We start from the raw sequence: 25,242 nt of genomic DNA on the forward strand, positions 1-25,242 counted from the left end.
CAATAAAATATTTAAGCACATGGGTGATTGAGCCAAAGACAAGTTTCAGTCTAGAGCATCGGTTTTCTTTGACAATGATCTTCAATATCTTGTAAGTCATATGTTCTTGAATTGTCAGTTAAAAAAAGGGGAAATTCCATGTTTGAAAATTCCGCCTACTTGGAAGGACCCTGAAATATTTGTTAATGATCTTCATCTCAGCTTTGAAGTTGGTAAGTGTATGAAAGCCTTTGTACCCTTAAATTTCATTAGATGTTATAAATGAAAATTGTTTGGAAAGGAAATGAAATGAAACTCTTTAAAAAAAAAAAAAAAAGCATCAGTATAGAATTGGGTAATATTTTGTTCCTTCAAACATTAAAGTAATTGATAATAGAGAAACGGTTAATAAGAAGCTTAAAAAAAGTTACATACACTATTTTATTAATCGACAGTTTCAAGAAGCACTTGAAGTAAACGAAGGGCAATATGTAATAATTCGGTTACATGAATATTCTCCACATCCCAGTAATTTGAAACTGATTTTTAGAAGACTGAAATATGTACGAGGAACAAATTAATCTAATAAATGCTTTTCCAAAATTAAAAATACAATCACCATATCGATACGAAGTTCAGAGCTTTCTTAAAAAATTGTCCGGAGCATTTAATACCGTCTTACAGGGTAACTAATGTACACAGAGAATTGACTTCTGTCTAATGTCGAAAAGAATGCAGTTATAAATGATTAATCACATTGGCATAATACAGTATATTGGGCGGCTTTCCTGTAGATGAGAGAAAAATAATGCAAATGTTATACTTGTCTAACATGACAAGACTTGGTAAAAGAGGATCATTTGAAGAGTTTAAATGTATAATGCGCCAAGTGAAAAAACATTGATTTCTTTTTTGTCTTAAAGTGTACTTTGAAACAACCGTTATTTAAATATAAAACGATTCAAGTAAAACAGAACCTGAAAGTAGTTTCAAATCGTATCTTTAGACATAGATAGGAACATCACTGTTTCCAGATACAATGAGCTATGTGCTATTAGTAAGCAAGACTTTCCTTGAATGCCTCATTATTGTGAACATTGCAGCTTCTTTTGCATCATGATACTGTTACAACATGAGTGATATTGCTTCTAATGCATTAAAGAAAACGAGGAAGAAAGGACAAGATCCTACGCAGTCCGCTCGGAAAAATATTCGAGTGTCAGTGAATGCATACAGAACAAATTATAAATTTCGTTCAAATTTTAATTAACAATCGCAAGTGAAAAAGGCACTATACCATACCATAATAGTTTTATTTAATACAGGAAAAATTGTACATTTAACAAATTTCCTAAGTTGTTTTGTGTAATCAAGATTTATAAAAAATATGTTGTTATTACGCCTTTACCTCATATACCTAACGGATTTATTGATGAAAATTGTCCAAAATACCTCTTTCTTAAGCCGTGACCGAGATTTTGCACAAAACGAAAAATGCAAGCATAAGTGAGATTTTTAGGCACCAGTAGATTTAATAAAAGTAGGAAATATTGTTTCATAAAAACATTAACCTTCTCACACATCTGAGCTCTGTAACTTTAAAACTGCTTCTCCATACACTCATCTAACAACTAAATTTCAGATCTCGAAAACTTAATGAATAAGAATAACGAAGGCGTAGTGATGACACGAACAACTTTTCAGTCATTTTGAACAGTGGAGTGAGAGTGGCTATTTCAGCAAGAAAGTGAATTTGAACAATCTGTAGAATTTAATTGTACCAGCAAACTTCCAGCTGGAAAGGGAAGGATTTGCGAGATATGATGGTTTATGTAAAGGATGAAAATAAATCTTTTTATAAAATCATCAGGACTCATTATTTCAAATATAAGATATTTGACAGACCAATGGTTCATTCATGAAAGCTTCGCTACAGATAATTTATATCTACCTATATTTATTTTTTAAGGAAAATATATTCTTTATTGAATTGGTATAGGTTATTAATTGTTGTATGTCAGAGTTGAAGAAATTAATCTGTTTCCTTATTCATATTGATTGATTTTGTTCCACTAATTACAGTATACTTAGTAGAATATAGTTCATAAAGCCCGTTATATTTTCTAGTCTTGTACCAAAAAGCGACATTTCACTAAATTTTCATGGTCATGACTGAGTACACATAACAAATAACATGATACATATCTTAAAACTATGGTTACTTTAATAAAATTTTTACAAGTATCCGACATTATAAAAATACAAAAGTGCTTTCTGATTCACAACAATCCAAGAACGGAAACGGCAATGCATATAGATGTCAGTAACAACACGTATTTCGATATAACGCATTCTGATATAATATGTGCATAATTGACCAATGGCTAATATATACACACGTTCATCTCCTTGATAGTTTAGGACATAAAATATATAAGAATTCAATTCACGAGGTATCATATTCAGATAAAAGTAGCATAACACGGAAAATGATTCTACTGAATTGTTTAGATGGACTCGCTGTAGGAAGAATTCATATCACGGCTTATTTACTAGAAGAAACACGAGGAAATAGCTTATGATGACGAGAAAGTGAATCAAATTTCACGTTCTCTGCAAGTTCATTAATTACGAATGCTCACTTTTCAATGTACGTATTTGATAATTATTTCCGTTCTCGTTTCAGATCCCAGTTTATTGTGAACAAGGCCCAAAAGGTTTCTTACGTGTGCTAGGGTCCATGAAGGTTTAGCTTACAGGACTGAAAGAAACACATTCCACAGTCATCGCACTACAAAATCTTTCCCTTTATATGTTAGAAGACATATTTAAAATAGTTTTCTAAACGAACCACATTTCATAGATATCATACTTGAAAGGGTTCTCGCCTACAGGTGTTCATGGATTTTAGGCAACCCGACCAGGGAAACACCACAAAAATCGCAATAGAATGGTTTGTTACAATATATATTTGAGTACATTGATACTTAAGATACACCTACTAGACAAACAAAGATGAGAGCCATCACATTTAGAAGTGTCATTGCCAGTGCGTAACAAGAGTTCATGAATTTTTACAGTTCTATGCAGAGAGAAGAAAGTAATTGATATCAATACACAATTTTTATTACTTCAAGGAAAATATATTCTTGAATTAATAAGAATAGGTCATTAATTCTTGCATTAGAAACACATGCCACAAACATAATAAAATGAAATTAATACCATATAAGAAAACAAAATGACAAAACAGGAACATTTGACATGATTCAGTGCCGAAGGTCACGTATTTTTAGATTACCCGACTGAAAGAAACATTTACCACAAACCTCACACTTGAAAGGTTTCTCGCCTCTGTGCAGCCGAATATTGGATTTTAAATTACGTAACTGCGAAAAACAATTTCCCAGAAACATTACATTTGAAAGGTTTCTCCCTGTGTGCAGTCGTAGATGGGATTTTAGATTACGTAACTGCGAAAAACAATTACCAGAAACATTATATTTGAAAGGTTTCTAGCCTATGAGCAGCCGTAGATGAAATTTGTAATTACGTAATTGAGAAAAAGAATTACTACAATCATCACATTTGAAAGGTTTTTTGCTCTTGTACAGCCGTAAATGGGATTTTAAATTACATAACAGCGAAAAACTATCACCACAATCATCACATTTGAAAAGTTTCTCGCCCGTGTTCAGCCGTAGATGTAATTAAAATTACGGAACTGCGAAAAACAATTAACACAACAATCACATTTAAAAGGTTTCTCGCCTGTGCGCAGCCGTAGATGGCGTTTATAATTAAGTGACAACGAAAAATAATTACCGCAAACGTCATATTTGAAAGGTTTCTCTTCTTTATGCAGTCGTAGATGGGATTTTAAATTATGTAACAGCGAAAAGCAATTACCCCAATCTTCACATTTCAATGGTTTCTCTCGTGTGTGCAGCAGTAATGAAATTTTAAATTACGTAACTACGAAAAACAATTACCACAAACATTACATTTGAAATGTTGCTCGCCTGTGTGCAGTTGTAGATGGGATTTTAAAATACCTAACTGCGAAAAAGAATTACCACACATATCACACTTGAAAAGTTTCACGCCTGTGTGCAGATGTTGAACGGATTTTAAATTAACTGCGAAAAACACTTACCACAAACATCACTTCTGAAAGGTTTCCCGCCTTTGTGCAGTTGTATATACAATTTATTTACGTAACTGCGATGAACAATTAGCAGAAATATCTCATTTGAAAGGTTTTTCGCCTGTATGCAGTTGTAGACGTGAATTTAAATTACGTAACAGCAAAAACAATTAACACAAACGTCACATTTGAAAGGATTCTCGCCTGTGTGCAGTAGTATATGAAATTACGTAACACCGAGAAACAATTACCACAAACACCCATTTGAAAGTTTTCTCGCCTGTGTGCGGTTCTATATGAGATTTTTAATTACTTGAATGCGAAAAACAATTACCACAAACATCATATTTGACAACCTTCTCTCCCGTCTGCAGGTGTTCATGGTATCATAGGCCTCTCGACTGAGAGATACACTATCGAGAAACATCACTTTTGAATACTTTCACGCCCGTGCGCTGCCGTAAATGGGACTTTAAATTATGTAGCAGACAGAAAACCATAACCACAAAATTAAAATTTGAAAGAACTATTCATGTGCCGGAGTTCATGGTATCTGATGCTACCCACGTAAGAGAAACATTAACCAGAAACATTACACTTGAAGGTCTCTCCACCGTGTGCTGTTATGGATATTAACAGCAAAAAATATTACCACAAAAGCATCATTTCAAATGTTTGTCGCCTGTGTGCCGAAGTTCATGGAGTTTGATGCTACTCGTATTAAAGAAAGTCTTAACTCAAACAGTCCATTTAAAAGGTCTCTCCCCTGTGTGCCGACGCAAATGGCCTTTTAATGTTTGTAAGATTGCGAAGCACTTACCACAAAGATCGCATTTGAAACGTTTCTCGCCTGTATGCACAACTTCATGCTTTCTTAAGCTACCTGATTGCGAAAATTTCTTGCAACAAACATCACACTTGAAAGGTTTCTCGCCTGTATGCACGTGGTTATGCCTCTTTAGGCTACTTGAATGAGAGAAACTAATGCCACAAGCATCACACCTGAAAGGTTTCTCGTCTGTGTGGACGCGTTTATGCGACTTTAGGTTACTTGAATGAGAGAAAAGAATATCACATACATTACACTTGAAAGGTTTGTGGCCTGTGTGCACACGTTTATGCGTCTTTAGGCTACTGGAAGTAGATAAACTAATGCCACACACATCACACTTGAAAGGTTTCTCGCCTGTATGCACGCGTTTATGCCTCTTTAGGGCAGTTGAATGAGAGAAACGAATGCCACACACATCACACTTGAAAGGTTTGTCCAGTGTATGCACGCGTTTATGCCTCTTTAGGCTACTTGATTGAGAGAAACAAATGCCACAAACATCACACTTGAAAGGTTTCTCGCCTGTATGCACGCGTTTATGCCTCTTTAGGCCAGTTGAATGAGAGAAACGAATGCCACACACATCACACTTGAAAGGTTTGTCCAGTGTATGCACGCGTTTAGGCCTCTTTAGGCTACTTGATTGAGAGAAACAAATGCCACAAACATCACACTTGAAAGGTTTCTCGCCTGTATGCACGCGTTTATGCAACTTCAGATGGTTTGAACACGGGAATCGAGTGCCACAATCATCACACTTAAACGGTTTCTCACCTGTATGCATTAGTTTATGCCTTTTAACTGCATCCTTGGACGAATGTCCGCTCAACTTTGCAGGATTGGAGACAGGTATTTTAGACTTTTCAGATTCGTATTTTTTCCCGTCTTCAAGAGACCGTGAAGGTATTCCCGAGGAAACTGAATTCTTGGGAATCTCACATACAGTCTCGTTCTCTTCTAGTGCAAGACTGTCGAATTCTGATAACACATTCCTCTCATTGGTAGCTGCAATCCTAAAGGAAAGATACTCTGAGTCTACACAACAATCGCAACAAATATACATACAATTGAATCAGGGATTGCAGAAACAGCATATGTCACTATTTGTGGCGAAATGAGTTTATTCGAGTTTCATACACTGCTGATATAGGACAATCATTCCAAGCTGAAACAACATATGTCAGTATAGCCGTCTCACATTTGCAGACCAGTGAAATCCTGGAAACATGCAGAAAGAACACATGTCAAAAACATGTGTCAACACATTGGTTCCGATTTCAGACGGCAGACATCTACGACACAAGGATACAAAAATTCATCCCACTGAATGACAAATGTCTCTATTCTGGTGGTGAATACGTTGAAAAATGACTCAATAATTGCTGTATCTCTGCCAATAAAACTTTCCATGAAATTTTGTTCTCTTTTGGTAAACGGCTCCAGAGAAATTAATTTTTACAGCCTTCGTAATTGCGCTCGAGTGGCCAAAATTTTGACATCATTAAAATCATGGAAAGCAAAAAAGATTAAATCTTTTATCTGTGCCCATGACAATGCTTGCTTGTAAGTACAAAGGAGAATACCATATTTACCTTCTTCATTGGCATATTAACAGAAAATCTTGTCAATTCAAAGAGAGAAGCTTGACGATATACGCAAACTTATGCGTTACATACCACATGAATATCAAGAATTTTACAATAATATTCTTCAGTGGCCTACTGTGGAAGAATAAGTTGATTTATATCCTGAACTTATGTATTAACTACACAGTAGGGCTATGCATATATTATATCCCTAATTTGACAAATAAACTTTTGTTGAAGTAAAATTATTACACTATGCTTTTGATTACTTGCAGAAACAGCAAATGTCATGCAAATATATATTGGTTTATTTCATTAACAATTCATTCGATTCCCATAAATTTGGTATAAAACGACACATTGATTAGGCTTCTGTCTGAAGAAGCCACTACTATAGCCAATGATGTCACCTACCACCAGTAATACCAGTTTTTGTGTCTACTGCAAAATTCACCTTTCGTGACATGTGCAGTTACTGCAATCCCCGATTCAATTATTGGATATTTAAAACAAAACAAACCTATCTCACCAGGAGGTACAATAGCATTGGTGATGCATCCGTGTAATATATTTGTGAGTAATTTTGGATGTCTCTAAATTGTCTCGCCAAATTGGTCTTTATCTGTACAACCCCTTTGTCCAAAGTCATATTTTTCGACAGGAGTGTGCTATTTTCTGCGATTGTTTCGGAATTCGGGATTGCAAATAGGCTATAACGTTTTCTACCCTAATACTTGTCATATTTACGATGTTATACGAGGGTCACGTCAAATGTCATGCACAACATATATTTAAAAATTAGGTTTTTGTCCTACAGCTCTGTTATTTTCACAGTATGTAGATACATTCTTTAGGCACAAAATCTCTTTTCCACATCATCCCCGTCCCTTTCAACTGTCTTACGCCACCTCTGAAAGAGGGCTTGTATAGCAGCACGGTAAAAGTCTGGACCAACACGTCTGAGCCAGTTTTTACCAGCGTGCACAAAGGACTCGTCATATACAAATCTCGTTCTGCGAAGAGATTCTTTCAGTTTACCAAAGAGATGTTAGTTGTATGGTGCCAGATCTGGACTGTAAGGCGTATTTCAGTGTTATCCATACAACTTTCCTGATCTGGTCTGTGGTCCTGTGACTGACATGTGGCCATGCGTTGTCGTGCAATAGGACAACATTATGCTTCTCCTGATGTGGTCGAACACGACTCAGTTGAGCTTGAATTATCTTGAGAATTAATGATGGTTCTGTGTGGCATGATGTCCAAAAGAGTCCTCCTGAATCGCAAAAACACAGTAGTCATAGCTTTTCCTGCTGAAGGCACAGATTTTAATTCCTTTTTCTTTGGTGAATTCTCATGATGCCATTGTCTGGCTCTTTGTCTTCAGTGGAAAATGGTGGAGCCATGTTTCATATCCTGTCAAAAATTTTGCAAGAAAGTCATCTCTACCATTCTCATAATTGTCCAAATTTCGCTGGACACTGTTTTTCGGATTTCTTTGCGGCCTTCTGTCAGCATCATCGGAAACCACCTGCCACAAATCATTTTTAACCCCAAATGTTTCAATATTCCACACACACTTGCTTCTCCTATTCCAACTAGGAGAGACAATTCTTTCACTGTTACGCTTTTGTCACCCACAACCGTGTTGTTAACGCGCTGCACTTTGTCAGGACTTCTTGCAGTGCAGGGTCAGCCGCTGCAAGCATCCTGAATATTGGCGTGCCCTCTTTCACCAGAAAATCTGCTTGCCTACCAACTAACCATACTGCGATCTACAGCTACACTTTCATACAATTTTTACAACTTCTTGTAAATGTTTCCCACTGTCTCGTTCTTAAAGCACAGGAACTCGATAACAGCACGTTGCTTTTGACGAATGTCAAGTACAGCAGCCATCCTGAAGGAGTGCTATCACGGGAAGGACTTATAATAAATTTGAATATAAGCGGGGAGGATGTATCTATGACCTCCATAAATTAGAAAGGTGTAGAATAGAAAATAAATTAGAACACTGCTGTGCATTATTTTTGAAGTGACACTCGTGGTTTGTTAATTTTGTCACTTACAATTTTGAAAATTTGGAGAACAGTACTGATTTCATTTCATAAAAATCATTATCATAAAAAAATTAGTATTGGTATTATCGGTATTTGTTGTTTTGCCAATATTAAACTAGTAACATTACTTTCAAACTTCTTCAACAATGTAATTTACAATTCTAAAGGAATATAGGTCCAGTAAATAGTTTTTTTCTGTTTTAATGACAAGTGTATTCGCACTCAATGACATAAAAGCATAAATTGACTCAATTGAGAGAAGTATTGGAGATGTCTGTAGCAATATAGTCTCCTATTGAATGCATTTTAGTTAGTCACTTTTACGTGGGTGATGTTATTTCCAAGTTATTATCAGAACAAGACCCTAGAAATTTGGTATAAATACCTGTCATTGTCATACCACCAAGTTCACACAGTAGGGATTCCGGATGGGTCTCCAGAGAACAGACAAGAACTAAGGAATGAGAACTTCCCAAGATGTTATATTAGCTTTCTAGAGAATAGGACGAAGAGTAACAACGAACAACTCTTCATAAGCTGTAATTTGATAGAGAAGATTTTAGTTCAAAACCTAGCCCTCACTGGTGAGGAAAAGAAAGAAAGTTCATATTCCCAAACGTACACAGTAGGGAAAGGAAGAGAAGTTCTTTCTGTTTCTTTTTGGGCTATTGGTCATTTGACTGACAGTCTATAATCCAAAACAAAAGAAGAAGAAGATTGTGTTGTGCTACTGCCATCACAGCATCATGACATTTCTTGTTTAAAGAAAGACAATAATTTCAAGTCACAAATAATACTCGACTATAACAAAACCAAAGCAGGGGTGGATACTGTGGACAAAATTGCTAGAGAAAACACAACTTCTAAGGTGGCCTCTGCGACTGTTCTGCAACATAAATGACGTCAGTTGTGTGAACGATCTCCAAACTCCTGAGAGGAAAATGAAGCAGAAAGATCATAGGCGTCTATTCCTGCCTGACCCAGGTGACCAGAAGGTACGTCCCTGAAGCACCCAAAGATCTACAACTGTAGTACTGAGAAAGTCAGAGCGTGTTTGTATGAAAGTGCCTGACACACACACTCCATAAAATGAGCGCTGCATTATCCACTATATCACCTGGAAATGGAAGGGAAAGTGGATACTGCCACATATTCTCAAGTTTGCCGGACAGGAAACTGACCAGAACCTTCAGACAACAGACGACAGTGAGACATATGGGTTGAAAGCGGACACTATGAGAAAGGCGGAAATTAGGAAAGATTGGAGAATACAGGGTTTGCAAAGACAGATCTCACCCAGGGTAGAATGCTATGAAAGAATTAACGATTTTGAGTGTTCCTTTGATGAATACAGTATATGTTTGGTTCTGTGTCTCTTATGAGCTTCCCCGTGTTACTCCACTCTAGAATTTGATTAGGATTGATCTGACCCCTACTTTATTATTGATGGCACCTAAGGCGGCATTCCATTTTATACAATTTGAAGTATGAAATATATGCAGATGTTGCTGAGCCTCTTTTTGATAATGGAAAATAAAGATGGACAAATTAATGAAACCATTCAGAATAATAATAACTACAGCATAGCACAACAAAGAATCCTACTATTGGTCACTAATGATTTCACATAATAATATGTAAGCTTCACAGCAAAAAGAATGGACCGACTCTTGATAGTTAGAAATTCTAAGTTCTACGTGCAGTTCACACGTGTAAACGAACTCCACTTAAAGGTATTGCTGTTCTGTTTGTTCATTGAAACTCGTCTGTCTACAATGTAGTTAACCTTACGAGGTGTGTGTGTGTGACTTAGGGATGTGTGCTTTTCCTACCATGGGTTGTGTGTTGAAATCCTAGTAGCGTAAAATTATTCCTTCCTTTAGTTCTAATTAATTTATTTTAAAAGTTACATGGCGTTTGTTAATAAACTTTGTGACGCCTGTTTTATAAGATATTACTGCCCAACCACCTGTAGGCTCTTAATAGGCGAGTCCTGGTCTTTATAAACAAAATTAATATTTGTTTCACTTCCTAAAGAAACGAGAAACACATCAGATATAAATAAACGAAAACAAATATATAAACAAAAAAGACTATGTATTTAATAATAATACCATTTAATTTTATATGTGGTATAGGACTATTATCAAGAGTGCTACCTACAAACACTTGAACAAAATTGAAATTATTTCTTCACCATTTTATCCAGTGTGCTGTCTTAAGAAAGACATAGATCAGAAATATTTACAGTGATGTCCAGCCCTTTCCTCTAAACTAGCGACCTCATCCCATTCTAGTTCCCTTACATGCTTTTGTTCAATTTCCTTCCAGCACAGCACGCACTCAAACATTACCTCCCCTGATATCCCTCTCCTACGTGCAGTTTTATGCCAGATGTCATAGCAAAGTACAAATTTAATACCGTGCATCACTCGATTTCATGCTAACAAGTAAAGACCATTGAAGTCATCATCACATTATCTTCAATTACTTCAATGTTTACTTTTTATTTTAAATAATAACATAAAAATATGTTTCAGAAATAATATCAATGTTCGGCAGTACATATAGGTGTAACCCTATTATTTTTTTCATGAAACTTAACAAGTTTGGTCTAAGAAGTCGACTGATAGGCAATAATTTATCTTCAGTTTTAAGGACTGCACCTGCTAACGTACTATTACCTGATATAGAGAATGTTATATCCAAAAATAAATTTCAAACGTCATGTGTGTGCTGCAAGTACTTCAAGTGAGAAAAATGAACTCTTGTAATACAAGAAAATGTTTTTGGACATTATAAGTATGCATTGCAATTCTAACAAATAACTAACGAAATAAAAGCTTAGGAAATAATTACCTTTTTTGCTGTTCAATATGCACATGTATTTACATACCAGTATATGGATCTTTCTTCCAATGTTTCGTTACGCAACATAATTCAAGTAATTTACATACAGTACATACAATTTTCGCCTAGAAGAATATGCTATATTATTTAACGTGAAATAGTGTTAATTTATAAAGAAGTAATAAAAAAATCATAATTATATTGTATCATAAATTTTATTATTTTTTTTTATTTTAGTAGGTTATTTTATGACGCTTTTTTTCAACAGCTTAGGTTATTTAGCGTCTGAATGAGATGAAGGTGATAATGCCAGTGAAATGAGTCTGGGGTCCAGCACCGAGAGTTACCCAGCATTCGCTCATATTGGGTTGAGGAAAAACCCCGGAAAAAACCTCAACCAGGTAACTTGCCCCGACCGGGAATCGAACCCGGGCCACCTGGTTTCGCGGTCAGACGCGCTAACCGTTACTCCACAGGAGTGGACTTGTAGCCTATAATAAATATTTCAAATTAAAATAATAATAATTATTATGCCTTATTCTGTTGTCTTTCGTAGAAGTTGTTATATAAATTCATTACACTTTTATATTGCTGCTTATTATTGTGCCTGACGTATCTCAGACATAAATTCTCTGTTTGTTATGAATACGATTTCCCGTTCAACTACAATCCCTTACTCACTGTAACAAGTTGTACAACCCTGCCTGTACGCAGGGTAGTCATAGAGTTATGTGCAGTCTTTTACAGAGAAGCATGCGGCTATCCCGTAATTTCAAAATCATAAATTGCCGTACTGATTTCGTGACATCACTGCTGTAAACTATGTGTGAGAAATATTGGAGGGCAAGGGAGTTAATGGCTTTAATGTTAAGAACTCTGCATTAGTTAGTAACAACACCAACATGTATCTTGTGTGAGTGGGACAGTAAGGCTAGGTTTACACACTGGAAGAGTATACAGTGGCCAAACACAAAGAAATCAGAACCTGGTGAAACAACATTTTTCAAGAACCATCATACGTATTATTGTAATTGAATTTCTAGTGGCGTGAAAGTGAAAGACTGATGGCTTTAACTCCACCAGATTGCATGAACGAAGCAACAGACAAACAAACAAATAAACAAACAAGCAAATAAATAAAATGGGAAAATCAGTGTTACACAGTGAGTTTGTAAACGTGATAATTGCTTCACAGAAAAAATCTTGGAATGGACTCAAAATGGTAGTTCATAATTTCCTAGGAAATTAGGACCTCAATTATAAAGAAACTGTATAAGTTAAGTTGGAGCGTTTCAAGACCCCGGGCTGCAATATGAGTGTAAAGGTCCACTTCTTGCATGTCCATCTTTATTATGTTACTGAAAACCTAGACAGCTTTAGTGAATTACAAGAAGAAAGGCTTGAACAGCACTTATGGAAACCAGATACTAAGGAAAGTGGAATGTGAATGTGATAACTGATTATTGCTGGATGATTCAGACAGACAGTTCTTCTGAAGCTGATTCTACACAGTCAAGAAAACGGAAACTTCAAACACAATGAACTCTCTACGTGAAGACTCGCACACACACTTACCTTTCGGTCAAAACCTCGTTGTCCTCTGCCGTTACTTCCACCCTTGGCACCTCGTTCACTGTGTCCAAGTCACTCTGCTCTTCCTAAAAATACAGAGCAAATAAAACAGGAAGACAGCACAGTTTACATTAACAAAAGCGCATCGATTTTAGATACCACAGAACAGCATATGAATCGTATTCCGCCTAGTAGAATTTCACCTAATAGAAGATAATTCTTGACACAGATTTTACGTGGCATACTTAAAGCAATAACAATTATGTATGCAGATGACACTACTTTCCTATGTTCTTGTTCTGCTCTAAATCAATTACCAGCTCTTAACAACGATATTCTATCATGGAAGGCATTATGGTTTGAATTTAATAGTGTTATGCTTAATCAAGAAAAAACTCTCAACACAACTTTTAGCCTAAATTATCTAATAAATAAGAACACCAGACTCAATTATACAAAGTTTCTAGGACTTTTTATAGACTCCAGTTTAACATGGGATAACCACATCGAATACATATGCACAAAGCTATCAGAGTTTTACATTTGTTAAAGAAATTAACGACTCGCGTTTCTCAAAATTATTTAAGATGTGCCTACTTTTTTTTCTTTCAGTTGATAATCAGGTATGTCCTAATTTTCTGGGGAAATGGAACCCAAATTGGAAGTGTTTTGATTTTACAAAAGAAAGCCATTAGAATGTTATGTAAAACAAACTATGTGGAATATTGTCGGCCACTTTTCAGACAAGCATAGATTTTAATAATCATAAATTTGTATATATACGATCTAATACTTTAAACTCGGCAAAATATAGACAATTACTCATTAGTGGCTAATATAATGATCATGAAATTAGAAATAGTGAACAAATTAATATCCCATATAGTAGATTACACAAGACCGACACAAACTTTTCAATTATGGGGATGAAATTATATAATAAGCTCCCCAGTCAATACTATAAGCTACCAATGAATGGCTTCAAAACTAGATTTTTCAATGGTTATTAAATAATCCTTTTTATTCTGTTGGTGAGATTTTCAACACAAACTTGTATGATATTGTTTTTAATAAATACATTTAATTGCAATTAGTTACAATTAATATATTGAGGGTGAAATGTTTTCTTTATGCATTAAAAAAAATCAAATTATTTCACTTTTCCTTGTATTATTTAAATTTACTGTTCCTTTTATTAGTGTTTTTTCAAATGTATTATATGTTTTTCAATGTATTCTGACGAAGCCTGAAACTGTATGTCTAATGGCCAAAATAAATTGAAATTAATTTTCCTTATAGAACAGCATTTTTCAACGTTTTTCAGCACGTGGCTTACTAAAAATGTAATTTAAATATCTGTGGCACACTCATATAATCTAAAGCTTTTGTTCCCAAGCAGGAGGGGTATTTCGAGGGTTGTAGGAGTGAATTTGCCTATAAGATACAAATAAATGAGGTAATTGTATATGCATAAATATATCATAACAAAATATTTTCAATTTTATATAAATTATTTTTTATTTATCTGGCTCCAATCCCACTTAAAACCAATGCTTGCATTTCAACTCATGAGTAGAAGTGTTGCTGATGGAATAAGATTTTTTCGACAAACCAAGTCGGTGGATTTTGAGGGCTCTGAACAAACTGAAAAGTTCACAAAAGATTTAATAAAGTTTCAAACGCATTACATTCACGCATACCATCAAAAGCATTCTATAAGAATGATGACTCACACAATATACTACGTAATTTTCTACAGCTTCTAAAAACTAAAGGCAATAGTTTCGCACCGTCTGGAACAATGGAATCCCTGTTAGTATCCATTCAGAGTCCTCTGCAGCTAAGTGAATGGCTAGGAGACAAAGGGTACAAATATATTTTGACGTCTAAATCTAGCCAAGGTCCCTTGGAACGCCATTTCGGGATAATGCGGTCTTTCACCTGTGACCACCACCCATCTGTAGTAGACTTTCTTTATTTACATTTACTGCAGTGTATTTACATCCCTATTAAGCAAACTTTGTCATCTGGAGGGAACTGTGAGTTTAGAGTTGATACACCACTCACTTCTTGTGTAAATCAAATGAGATTACTTGCTAAAAAAGAAGAGCAATGTAATAAGGACTAATCAGATATGTGGAATCATCACTGAAAAATAGGGTTGTAATTCAGGAATAGAAACCACACTACCAAGATTGGAAGAGTTCATGTACCAGAATTATAAATATCTAATGTTGAGCTTGATACTAGAAAGAGATATTTAGTTACCATTTGGCTGGATACGTCCTAAAACATTCTACCAATTTATTCATCGTAAACTATAAGTACAACTTTTTCGTGAACAAAGTCAGGTGCCCACAAATGATTCCACCTCAGTGAAATAAGAGATTTTGGCTCTAATAGTGGCATTCCCCTTTTAACTAGGCCATCCCAAAGTCTTTATGAAGTTTTTCTTCAGACTGAAATCAAATTAAAACAAAAGCTGCATTCTGAAAGTGAAATGTGAAGTGACTTTTTTTTGAGTGCTTAGAAAGTTTCGATAATGTTGTGATTCACCCTCTGAAGTGGGTTGCAGTTTGGAACATAAAAAAGATGCATTTTCAAAGCTATTATTACATTACATGGAGTGTAGATTCTTCTTCCGAATGAAAAAACATTCGCAGATAACTGCATGCTTACAAATCACCAAAGCCAACAAGGAAAGTTTCGAAAATTTAACACAGGTAGTCTGTTGTGAGTAATTATTATTATTATTATTATTATTATTATTATTATTATTATTATTATTATTATCATTATCATTATTATTGTTATTATTATTATTATTATTATGCTATGGAAACATTTTTTCCCTTTTTCCATTGTTGGCAAATAGCAAAAACTTTCAATAATAGCGCACATTTAGTGTAAGCAGCAAGAATGTCATAATCAGGTATTTTAACAGCCTAAAAGTACACAAGCACAGTGCTGCGGCACTTCCATGCGTTAACATGAGTCGGGACACTATGTACTTCTATCTGGCTACACTGTGTTTACTGTAGATTGACTTGAGCTGCATTAGGGATTCTGCCATACACCAACAGATCTTTAGAGTTTGGCACGGCAAACTGGTGGAAAATGGCTGTTATAGAATAACTATTTAACTACTATATAATTGCAGAAATTATCTATGAACGAATAATTAAATTTCAAGTCATTGATTTGGTGGATTTTGTAAGTGATTTATTTTACTACACTTTATCAACTGCAATGGTTATCTAGTGTCTGAGTAAATTGAAGGTGATAATGCCAGCAGAATGACTTCAGTGTCCAGCTGCGAAAGTTACCTCGTATTTTCTCACATTGGGTTAAGAAATAACCCCAGAAAAAACTTCAACCAGGTTACTTCCCCAACCAGTATTTGGATACCAGTTCGCTAGTTCCACTGTCAGACTTGCTAATTGTAACTTCACATCTTTGTACGAAATTGGTAAAACCCACATTTTTCTGACAATGTCTTATCAGCGTTTCTCAAACTATGGTCCGCGGACCACCTGTGGTCCTCGAGTTCTGCGCTTGTGGTCCTTCAAAAAAGACAGAAGAAAAAATAAAATTCAAACGAATTGCGTATCTCACTATAGCTTAAAATATCAGAGTCTGGAAATGACACATGGCAATCGAATTTCACTTTTTCTCACAGTACTGACATTTTATGAAATTATTACCCTACCCGTCTATCGACTTCCCACTCCACTCTCAGCAGCAAAACAGGGATTTAAAGCACTATACACGTGGTGTTTCTCGACATCGTTTCTCTGCACATCTGGCGCTGCGCTTGTAACCCAGCCAGAGACCACCCGAATTCATAACAGAGGACCAAAGTACAGATCCTTAATTCAATTTTAAATATAAGTATACTGATATTAAAATATGCTACGAAAGTGATAAATTTGCTTTCGAAGGGAACAAGAGTAAGTGGTCAGCGGAAGTGTTCTGACTTTAAAAAGTGGTCCCCATTCCAAAAAAGTTTGAGAAACGCTGTCTTATACTATGTCATTGTCAAGCCACAATTTTTGCATTAGCAGGTATACAGGGTGCAAGTGAATAGCCCTGCAGAGTTTCAGAGTGAATAGTTCATGTTGTATATAACAAATATAACATCATATTGCTGGAAAGTTCATAGTTTTTTCTTTTTTTTTTTTTTTTTTTTTTCCAGAAAAAAAATTCCCAAATGTTTAACAACCTCTTATTCGGTAACTATTGCGAGTAGGATCGTGATTTTGATAGGATATCTAATAAAGAATAATTTATCCCTCTGGAGTAATTGAATAGTGTGGACGATTTTTGGGTAAATTTAGCTTTAGAAACCTCTAATTTCAAGATACTGCACGAATAAAACTAGGGGCAATGTCGAGGCAGAAAGCAGTTCACGTACCCAAACACACAGAGTTCATTGCCCACTTACATCTGTATCATGAGTAGAGTGTGTTAGCGACGATGATGCCATACTGCTGAAACTTCAAACTTAATTTACTTATTAACCGTGCATTTAACCGCAAAACATAATATAGACTTTCTATTCATTTCTATGTACCGCTACCATATTGTTCCTTTCAACATGCAAGGAATTTCACTGCAACTCTGTATAATGGTCTCGTTCAGTTTGCTTTTGATACTACTTCTGTACTCATAATACCAGCAGTTAACAAACATACTATACTGATAATTAAATGTTGCGCATATATAGATATACTGACTAATTTATTCCAGTTTAGCTGCATAATTTCTCCCAGACCAAATCATGTACTATACAATTATACTAAAGTACACAAAGATTCCTTTGACATGACTATAATGATCATTATAACGTAGAGAAATAATTTGTTAGAAAATTCGGTCAACCATTTCGTGAAGTTGATAACTTTCCCGAGAATTTTAAGTAAGTTGGAATCTACTCATTAGAAGTGCAAGAAAATTAAAATATACTATGTTTAGTTCTAGTAATTTAAAATTTGGCAATTGAAGTTTGTAATTTTACTCAAATGAGAAAACATGCTAATGTTCAGTCTTTTGACTTATTTTAATGTAAAATACTGAAATAGTTATTTTACAATTATATTAGTATTAATGTTTTCGCCCAATTGTGGGCATCTTCAGACATAAAATTCGATATCTATAAAATAAATAAGCAATACATATTAAATATTGACAAATATAAAGACATATCCATTGTTAAAATAATGGAAAATGATATGTTTAAAGAGAGTATAAAAGGCATCATTACATATGGTCGATATAATTATGTATATTTAAATAAAACGGCGTATGAAAAATAATACGTGTTATTTCTATTAATTGGTGAACAGGAATAAAATCAAGTGATTTGTAGGAATGACACCGTTATGAATAAAAACTTATTAAATATGTATATCTTTAATGTGTACTAGGTTAACATGTGCAAAATAAAATAAAAGATGTGGTATGAAACAGATCTTGTGATTGAAGAATATGATAAGTGAAATGAAGAACAAACATACATAAAAAATAAACGTAATATAAATTAAATGGAAAATATGATATTTTTTAAACTGAGATACAAAAATTTTAAAGTAATAAATTTGGTGGAAAAAAATGAATGTCAATTAAATACTATGGATTGAGAAATATTAAATGAATGTGAGTTGGCGTAAATGACAAATATTTATTCAAACTCAATTGTACCTCAAAAAGCATTCGTGGATTAAATTAGAAATTAAATTTAGACTGTATTATATACTATGTAATTGGGTACAAATTAATGTAGGATATTGGTGACGCAAGACAATATAAAATAACTATTTCAGTATTTTACATTAAAGTAAGTCAAAAGACTGAACATTTGCATGTTTTCTCATTTGAATATATATGACTGATTGTAACTCGAAAATGGATTCAAAGTTTGTAATTTTACGTTTCTCTACACATATATATATATATATATATATATATATATATATATATAATACTAAAACACAATGGGTGAAAAATAAATCAAGACAGGTAATGTTTGTACCTGCATATAAAACAAAATCATCTTATCTTTAAGATTTAATTATCTTTAAAAACAGTAGGCAATGTTGCATTAATAGTATCTTTGCTGGGCCGAAAACAAACTTTTTAGTTGCTTGTGCAAGTGTAGGTAAAACAGATTGGAATATTCTAGAAATAGTACTACGGTGAACATTGAAAATTACAGCAAGGGCAGCAAATGGCAAGGCCAACTTCATTTTCATTAAGAATATTAAAAGTTTATTTTCTTTACTAATTTTACGCTGGGTACTGTCTGACAGTAGGTTCAAAAATAAATTACAAATTTCTGTTTTAACACAAGCCAGCACATTTCATTGTGATTCATCAGATATTGAACTATAACCACATAATCCTCTTTTTTCATATGGGGAGTCAGGCCCAGACAGATTACTGGAACACTTAAGTTTGGCATATAATGCATGGAAAGCTGAACATGCATGCTTGTGTGCTGACATTGTTTCCATCCACCACACAACTGAATTCAAATTTGCTTTCCTTGTCATAATTTCTATCTGTCTGAGTTTGGGCATCAGTTTTGATGGTCACTAGAATAGACCCACTATTTTCCAAAGGGTCTCATGTATCCGGCAGTGAAATTATTTCAGTTTTTTCTTCAGTCTTTTAAATCTGTTGAGAGAGTCTGTTCCTGTTGACTTCCTTTTGTAACATTCAGGAAAGCTGCTTGGAACATATGGACTAGAAGGATTTTTAGATTTACACCTTCCTATGAAATGTTCGCTACAGATTCTAGATGATTTGGAAGGTGTCCATAAAGTGCCGTCTGCCCTATAAAAATAATTCGTGTAAATGTGACATATTAATCTAAGCATATTTTTTAATGTTTGCCAAACTAAAAGGCAGATGATATTTAGAAAATCACTTCAAATGCATTTCATAAAATGTAGCTTTGGTTTCTATTAAATGTTTTGTAATTTCTGTTGTAATTAGTATAAATTATTTTTTGTTATATGTCTTTGTAATGTTATATCTTTAGGACTATTACAATATTGTAATGTACTTTTATTTATATTCTTTTTCTGTATTTGTAATTCCTTCTATATTCATAATATGATTCTGTAATTGTAAAATATGTATGTAATGATACTATGTTTCCGTATTTGTCATATAGGCCTATTTCTGTAATTATATAATACAGGCTATCATAAAGACTTTCCTACATACTAGGTTCAAAAAGTTCCCGGACTTTGCTAGTATCATAGAAACAACGTACCTTAAACACTATTCTAAAGCATTCCCTTCAAAATAGTTGCCTTCCGCAACAACACACTTTTGCCAACGCGTGTAGAGTTCCTGGAAGCAGGCCTGGAAGCCATTTTGTGAAATCCGTCTTAGTGCTCTCGTCGCGTTTGCAATAACCTCTTCAGCATTGAATCTCCGTCCTTTCAGATGACTTTTCAGACGGGGAAACAGAAAGTAATCAGGTGGTGAGAGATCAGGAGAGTATGGTGGGTGATCCAAAGCAGTTATGTTGTGCCTGGCAAGAAAATTCTTTACAATAATTGCGCGATGAGCAGGTGCATTGTCATGCATAAGAAACCAGTTGTTTTCTACCCACTTTTCTGGACGTTTCCTTCTCACTGCGTCCCGGAGGCGACGGAGGATTTCTATGTACAATTCTTTCGTTACAGTATGACCTTCTGGAATGAACTCATGGTGGATGAGACCCTGAGAGTCGAAGAAAACTTCCAACATAACTTTGCCTTTGGAAGTGTCCCTAGGAAATTTTTGCTTCCGAAGAGATGTTTTCGATTTCCACTCAGATGACTGTCGTTTAGGGACTGGGTCGTACAAGTAGCAACAAGTTTCATCACCAGCAATAATTTTGTTTAAGAAATCACCATCTTCATCAGCCATACTGATCATGTCCCCAGCAAGAGTCATTCTTCTTTCTTTCTGTTCTGCCGACAACATTTTCGGAACTAACTTCTGAGACACGTAATGCATGTTGAGATGCTTGTGAAGAACATTGTGTACACTTCCGACTGATATTCCGACCTCTGCTGCTATCTCTTTTATGGTTTTACGTCGGTCGTCCCTCACAACATTACGCACACGCTGAGCGATTGCTTCATTTGTTGCAGTTGTTGGTCGGCCGCTGCGTATGTCATCTTTGATGCTATCGCGGCCACCAGAAAAGCGTTTATGCCAGGCATACACTTGAGTTTTCTTCATTGCTGCTTCGCCATATGCTTCTTCCAAAAATCTTAATGTCTCTGCAGGAGTTTTGTGTAACAAAACACAGAACTTGATGTTTGTACGTTGCTCTGTGGACATAATTACAAAATGCGACGAACAAACAAAACACTATGATAAACAATTGCCTACAACTCAAAACCAACAATCGCCATTATCAACAAACTTTAAGGAAATGACATCATGAATGTTACCAACAACACAAATGTATAATATCCCATGTTATATATTAATACGAAACTTTTTGAACCCAGTAGTATAATTACTGAATATAATGATGTGTTCAAAAATATGGCCTACAGCTGCTTATTTTGTAAGTATAACATTAACGTGATTATTTGCATGCAATAGTTATTGTTTGTATATTGTAAACTTCTCGATTACGATAAGTTCTGTAAAAACATAATTAGGTATTAATTAAAACACTTAAATCCGAAATACTTAATTTAAACTCACTCTTTCCGATTTACTGCTATTATCCACCGTCTTTTCAAATAAATCCATTTCGTCAGGTCGTGATAGAACACTTAAAACTTCATACTTTGCTCTATATTACAATATCTATTATTACAGCTAAAAACACAGCACATAATTTTGCTGGACCGCTTTGACATTTAAAATAGCAATCTAAAGGCAACACTTTATGAAAGATTAAATAAATGCGTATAAAATCACTCCTACTCGAATCTTCCAGCAGTCGGCTGTCAACACAGATCACACACAGCTGTTAAAGACAAGCCTATAAGTAGTTCTCGTAGTGTCCGCCTGTAGCAGCACATTGCTATATGCACGGAGCCTATAGGACAATAGCAGTTCAAGAATCAGTGCACTGCAGTTCATATGCAATAGACTTGATTTTCAATCCTACTTAATTCAGGAAAAAGTTCAAACACTGTCGGTGAAAAATGGAAACGAATTAAACAAATTAAAAGAGAAAATAATATGGCATTTTCTAAGAAACATCCCGTTCTGAATAAGAATTCCATAAAGAAGCAATCAAGTGTAAGAGTAAATAAAAATGACACTCGAATGGTGTGATGGATGGTCGTATGTGAGTAGGATTCAGGAAGACCAAGGTGACAAGTAATCAAACTGTTCTGGTAAAATTGGTAACGGAAAGTTTCTGGTAGTAAAGTTCGAAACTATTTCAGATATTTCTGGATTTACAGCAAGCATACAAATAAGCTAAACAAATGGAGGTTTGTAAAATTCTAAGAGAGTTTGAAAATGAAGGAAAAATAATTCAGAACGTGTAAGGAACAATGGAAGAAATTATCTCATGTGTGAATATTCAGGGTGATTGTTGCGTCTACTGTTATGTTCAATTACTTCTCTTATGGTCTTTGAATTTTTACTTTTCCAAAGTCTGGTTTGATATTATTGTTCCCAATCCCGTCTCTTGATTTATTTCAGGAATTTGGACTCGATAACATGATAAAAAGATCCTCCCCATGTCTAGGGTGACCAGACGTCCTCTTTTGTCTGGACATGTCCTCCTTCTTAGGCCTTTGTCCAGGGTATGGGTGGATTTTTTAAAAATGAAAAAATGGCCTCCTTTTCGTAGCCTGTATGCTACAACTGTGGAGTAACGGTCAGCGCGTCTGGCCGCGAAACCAGGTGGCCCGAGTTCGATTCCCAGTCGGGGGGAAGTTACCTGGTTGAGGTTTCTTCCGGGGTTTTCCCAATATGAGCAAATGCTTGGTATCTTTCGGTGCTGGACCCCGGATTCATTTCACTGGCATTATCACCTTCATATCATTCAGACGCTAAATAACCTAAGATGTTGATAAAGAGTCGTAAATTAACCTACTACTACTGTATGCCTGATATTTTGAAATTATTTTGATTCGACACCTTTTTCATGTAATTTTCCTGTAGGTGGCAGCAGCATCAACGGAATATACCGTTTGCTAACGATCATAACTCTCTTTGCTCCTCCTTGTTATGGTCGTTGCTCACAGGTAGCTAGTAAATCGAGAGATCGAGGTGCGAATATAAATCTAAATAGATATTTTCTGTTCTCTTTAATAATTATGTTCCCTTGACTTTCGCATGTAGCTAACAGATTTTACATTATTATTATTATTATTATTATTATTATTATTATTATTATTATTAAGTTCTTTCGTAATTATTTTGTAATAAAATAGGTATTAGCATACTTTTAAGTATGATATAAGCCTAAATCTGTACTGTAAATATTTTTTAATAAAATAAATATTGACGTAATTTAAAGTAGAATATAGGGGCAAGCCTAAATCTGTGTGTGTGTGTGTGTGTATATCCAATGCCCACTCACTTCACTTGCGTGATTGGGGTTCTGCATGCTGCCGATAAATGGCAGAACTATGACCCATTTTCTAGTTGTACACCACTTCGGTGGGTCATGCTGTACATGATGTGTATCTGTGAAGAGTTATGTCATGTACTAGAGTAAGTGTATGTGTAAGTGTTCTTATAAGTGTAGTGTCGGGAATGAGTGATGATGATGATGATGATGATGAGGAAGGGAAAAGGGGAAACCGGGTCCCGGCACATAGCCTACTCCTGTCGAATAGCACCAATGGAGCCGCAAGGCTTAACGTCCCCATCCGATGGATGAATCACTATAAACAGTGATATATGCCTTCGCTTCATATGCACTGCACAGAGATTTGGGATTTAACCCAGGCATATGGGTGCACAATCTAGTGATTAGAAGTTATGCACCACCATCTCTCCTAGTCCCGAGGTAGAAATTTTATATTAAAATTTCTGACCCCACCGGGAATCGAACCCGGGCCAGCTAGTCTAGAGACACACTACCATAGAGCTAAGTCGGCGGAATAATTCTAAATCTAGGTACATATTTTCCGTCTTTTTTTTTAACAATGGCCTCCTTTTTGAAGCTTTGTGTCCTCTTTTTTATCGATGTAAATCTAGTCACCCTAACCATGTCACAGTCAATGTGAGGTGGCTACTGCAGAGTCGAGGACGATGGTAACACAACTTTGAAGGTGTCTTCGTAAATTGTAATGTTCGAGTGTATTTACCAGCAATTTGTCCCAAGAAATAGGCAATAATCATGTAGATTTTAGCTGCCAAAATACGAATTAAAAAAATATACAGTACTTAACCGTTTTTCCTACACCAGGCACAAAATAACTGGCACGTACCACCAGAGTAATTGAGATTGATCCCACTCTACACTGGGCTGATTATTAAATCAGAGTGAACACTGGTCAAAATTATCAACAGTAATTAAAAATTCAAAATGTGTATGATTTAGTGAACGTTCAGCATCGCAGTCTCTACCAGAAAAATTGGGTGGGAAAAATTCACAAAGAATAGCAGGATGAAAAAATGGACAGCATCAGAGCAACAATCGTACTCCCTGGTCATCTAAGTGTAGCAGCCACATCAGCCAGTATATAACACAGTGAGAACTACCGACCAACCGACCAACACAGTTCGTAAACAGCACTCACCTCAGCATCACTCTTCATGATTGGAAAGTCAATTGGCACAGGAGTATCATCAAATGTTATCTCTGATTTCAGATCATAGCTGCGGTCCATACATTCCGTCTTTATTTCAGTTACGTGTAGATCTAATACATTTTCTTCCTGCAACACACAATTCATAATAATTATTAAATATATCATAATTGAAGGGTTCAGAGCCATAGTGGGCCAAGCGCCATTTATTAAAAATGGAGAAAATAAGAGTTAAAATTAAGTGATTACCACAGTCTAATACATACAGACGCACAACTCATACGTATAAAATATGGCAACATTTGACAGCTGGTGCGACAGTAGCCCTCTAGCGGCAGGCAAGTTAAAAGTGTGCAGACAACATGTGATACATCAGAAAACGGGTTTTGCGTAATTTATTTTTTATTTTTATGCAATACAGTAAGTGTATATGATTCTTATTCATTTTACTTTAGAATCCTAGAAGTATTTCACACGCAGC

The 25,242-nt window shown here is 35.2% G+C and overlaps 1 protein-coding gene across 4 annotated transcripts in view; it reads right to left on the bottom strand.

Moving 5' to 3' along the window:
• Positions 1-1,048: 1,048 nt before the first annotated feature.
• LOC138691615 (zinc finger protein 235-like) overlaps positions 1,049-25,242 on the bottom strand; it is a 73,363-nt gene continuing 49,169 nt past the window's right edge. For 3 of the 4 annotated variants that reach the window (XM_069813762.1, XM_069813763.1, XM_069813764.1), the window contains 3 exons: positions 24,753-24,890; positions 13,027-13,109; positions 1,049-5,971 (listed from right to left, as the gene is read on the bottom strand). In XM_069813762.1, coding sequence (XP_069669863.1) covers positions 4,864-5,971; positions 13,027-13,109; positions 24,753-24,890 — 1,329 coding nt within the window. In that variant the 3' untranslated portion in view covers positions 1,049-4,863. The remainder of the gene's footprint in view (positions 5,972-13,026; positions 13,110-24,752; positions 24,891-25,242) is intronic. The other variant, XM_069813765.1, reaches the window with a different exon arrangement.

This window comes from Periplaneta americana, chromosome 16 (assembly GCF_040183065.1).
Source record: "Periplaneta americana isolate PAMFEO1 chromosome 16, P.americana_PAMFEO1_priV1, whole genome shotgun sequence".
Classification (NCBI taxonomy): domain Eukaryota; kingdom Metazoa; phylum Arthropoda; class Insecta; order Blattodea; family Blattidae; genus Periplaneta; species Periplaneta americana.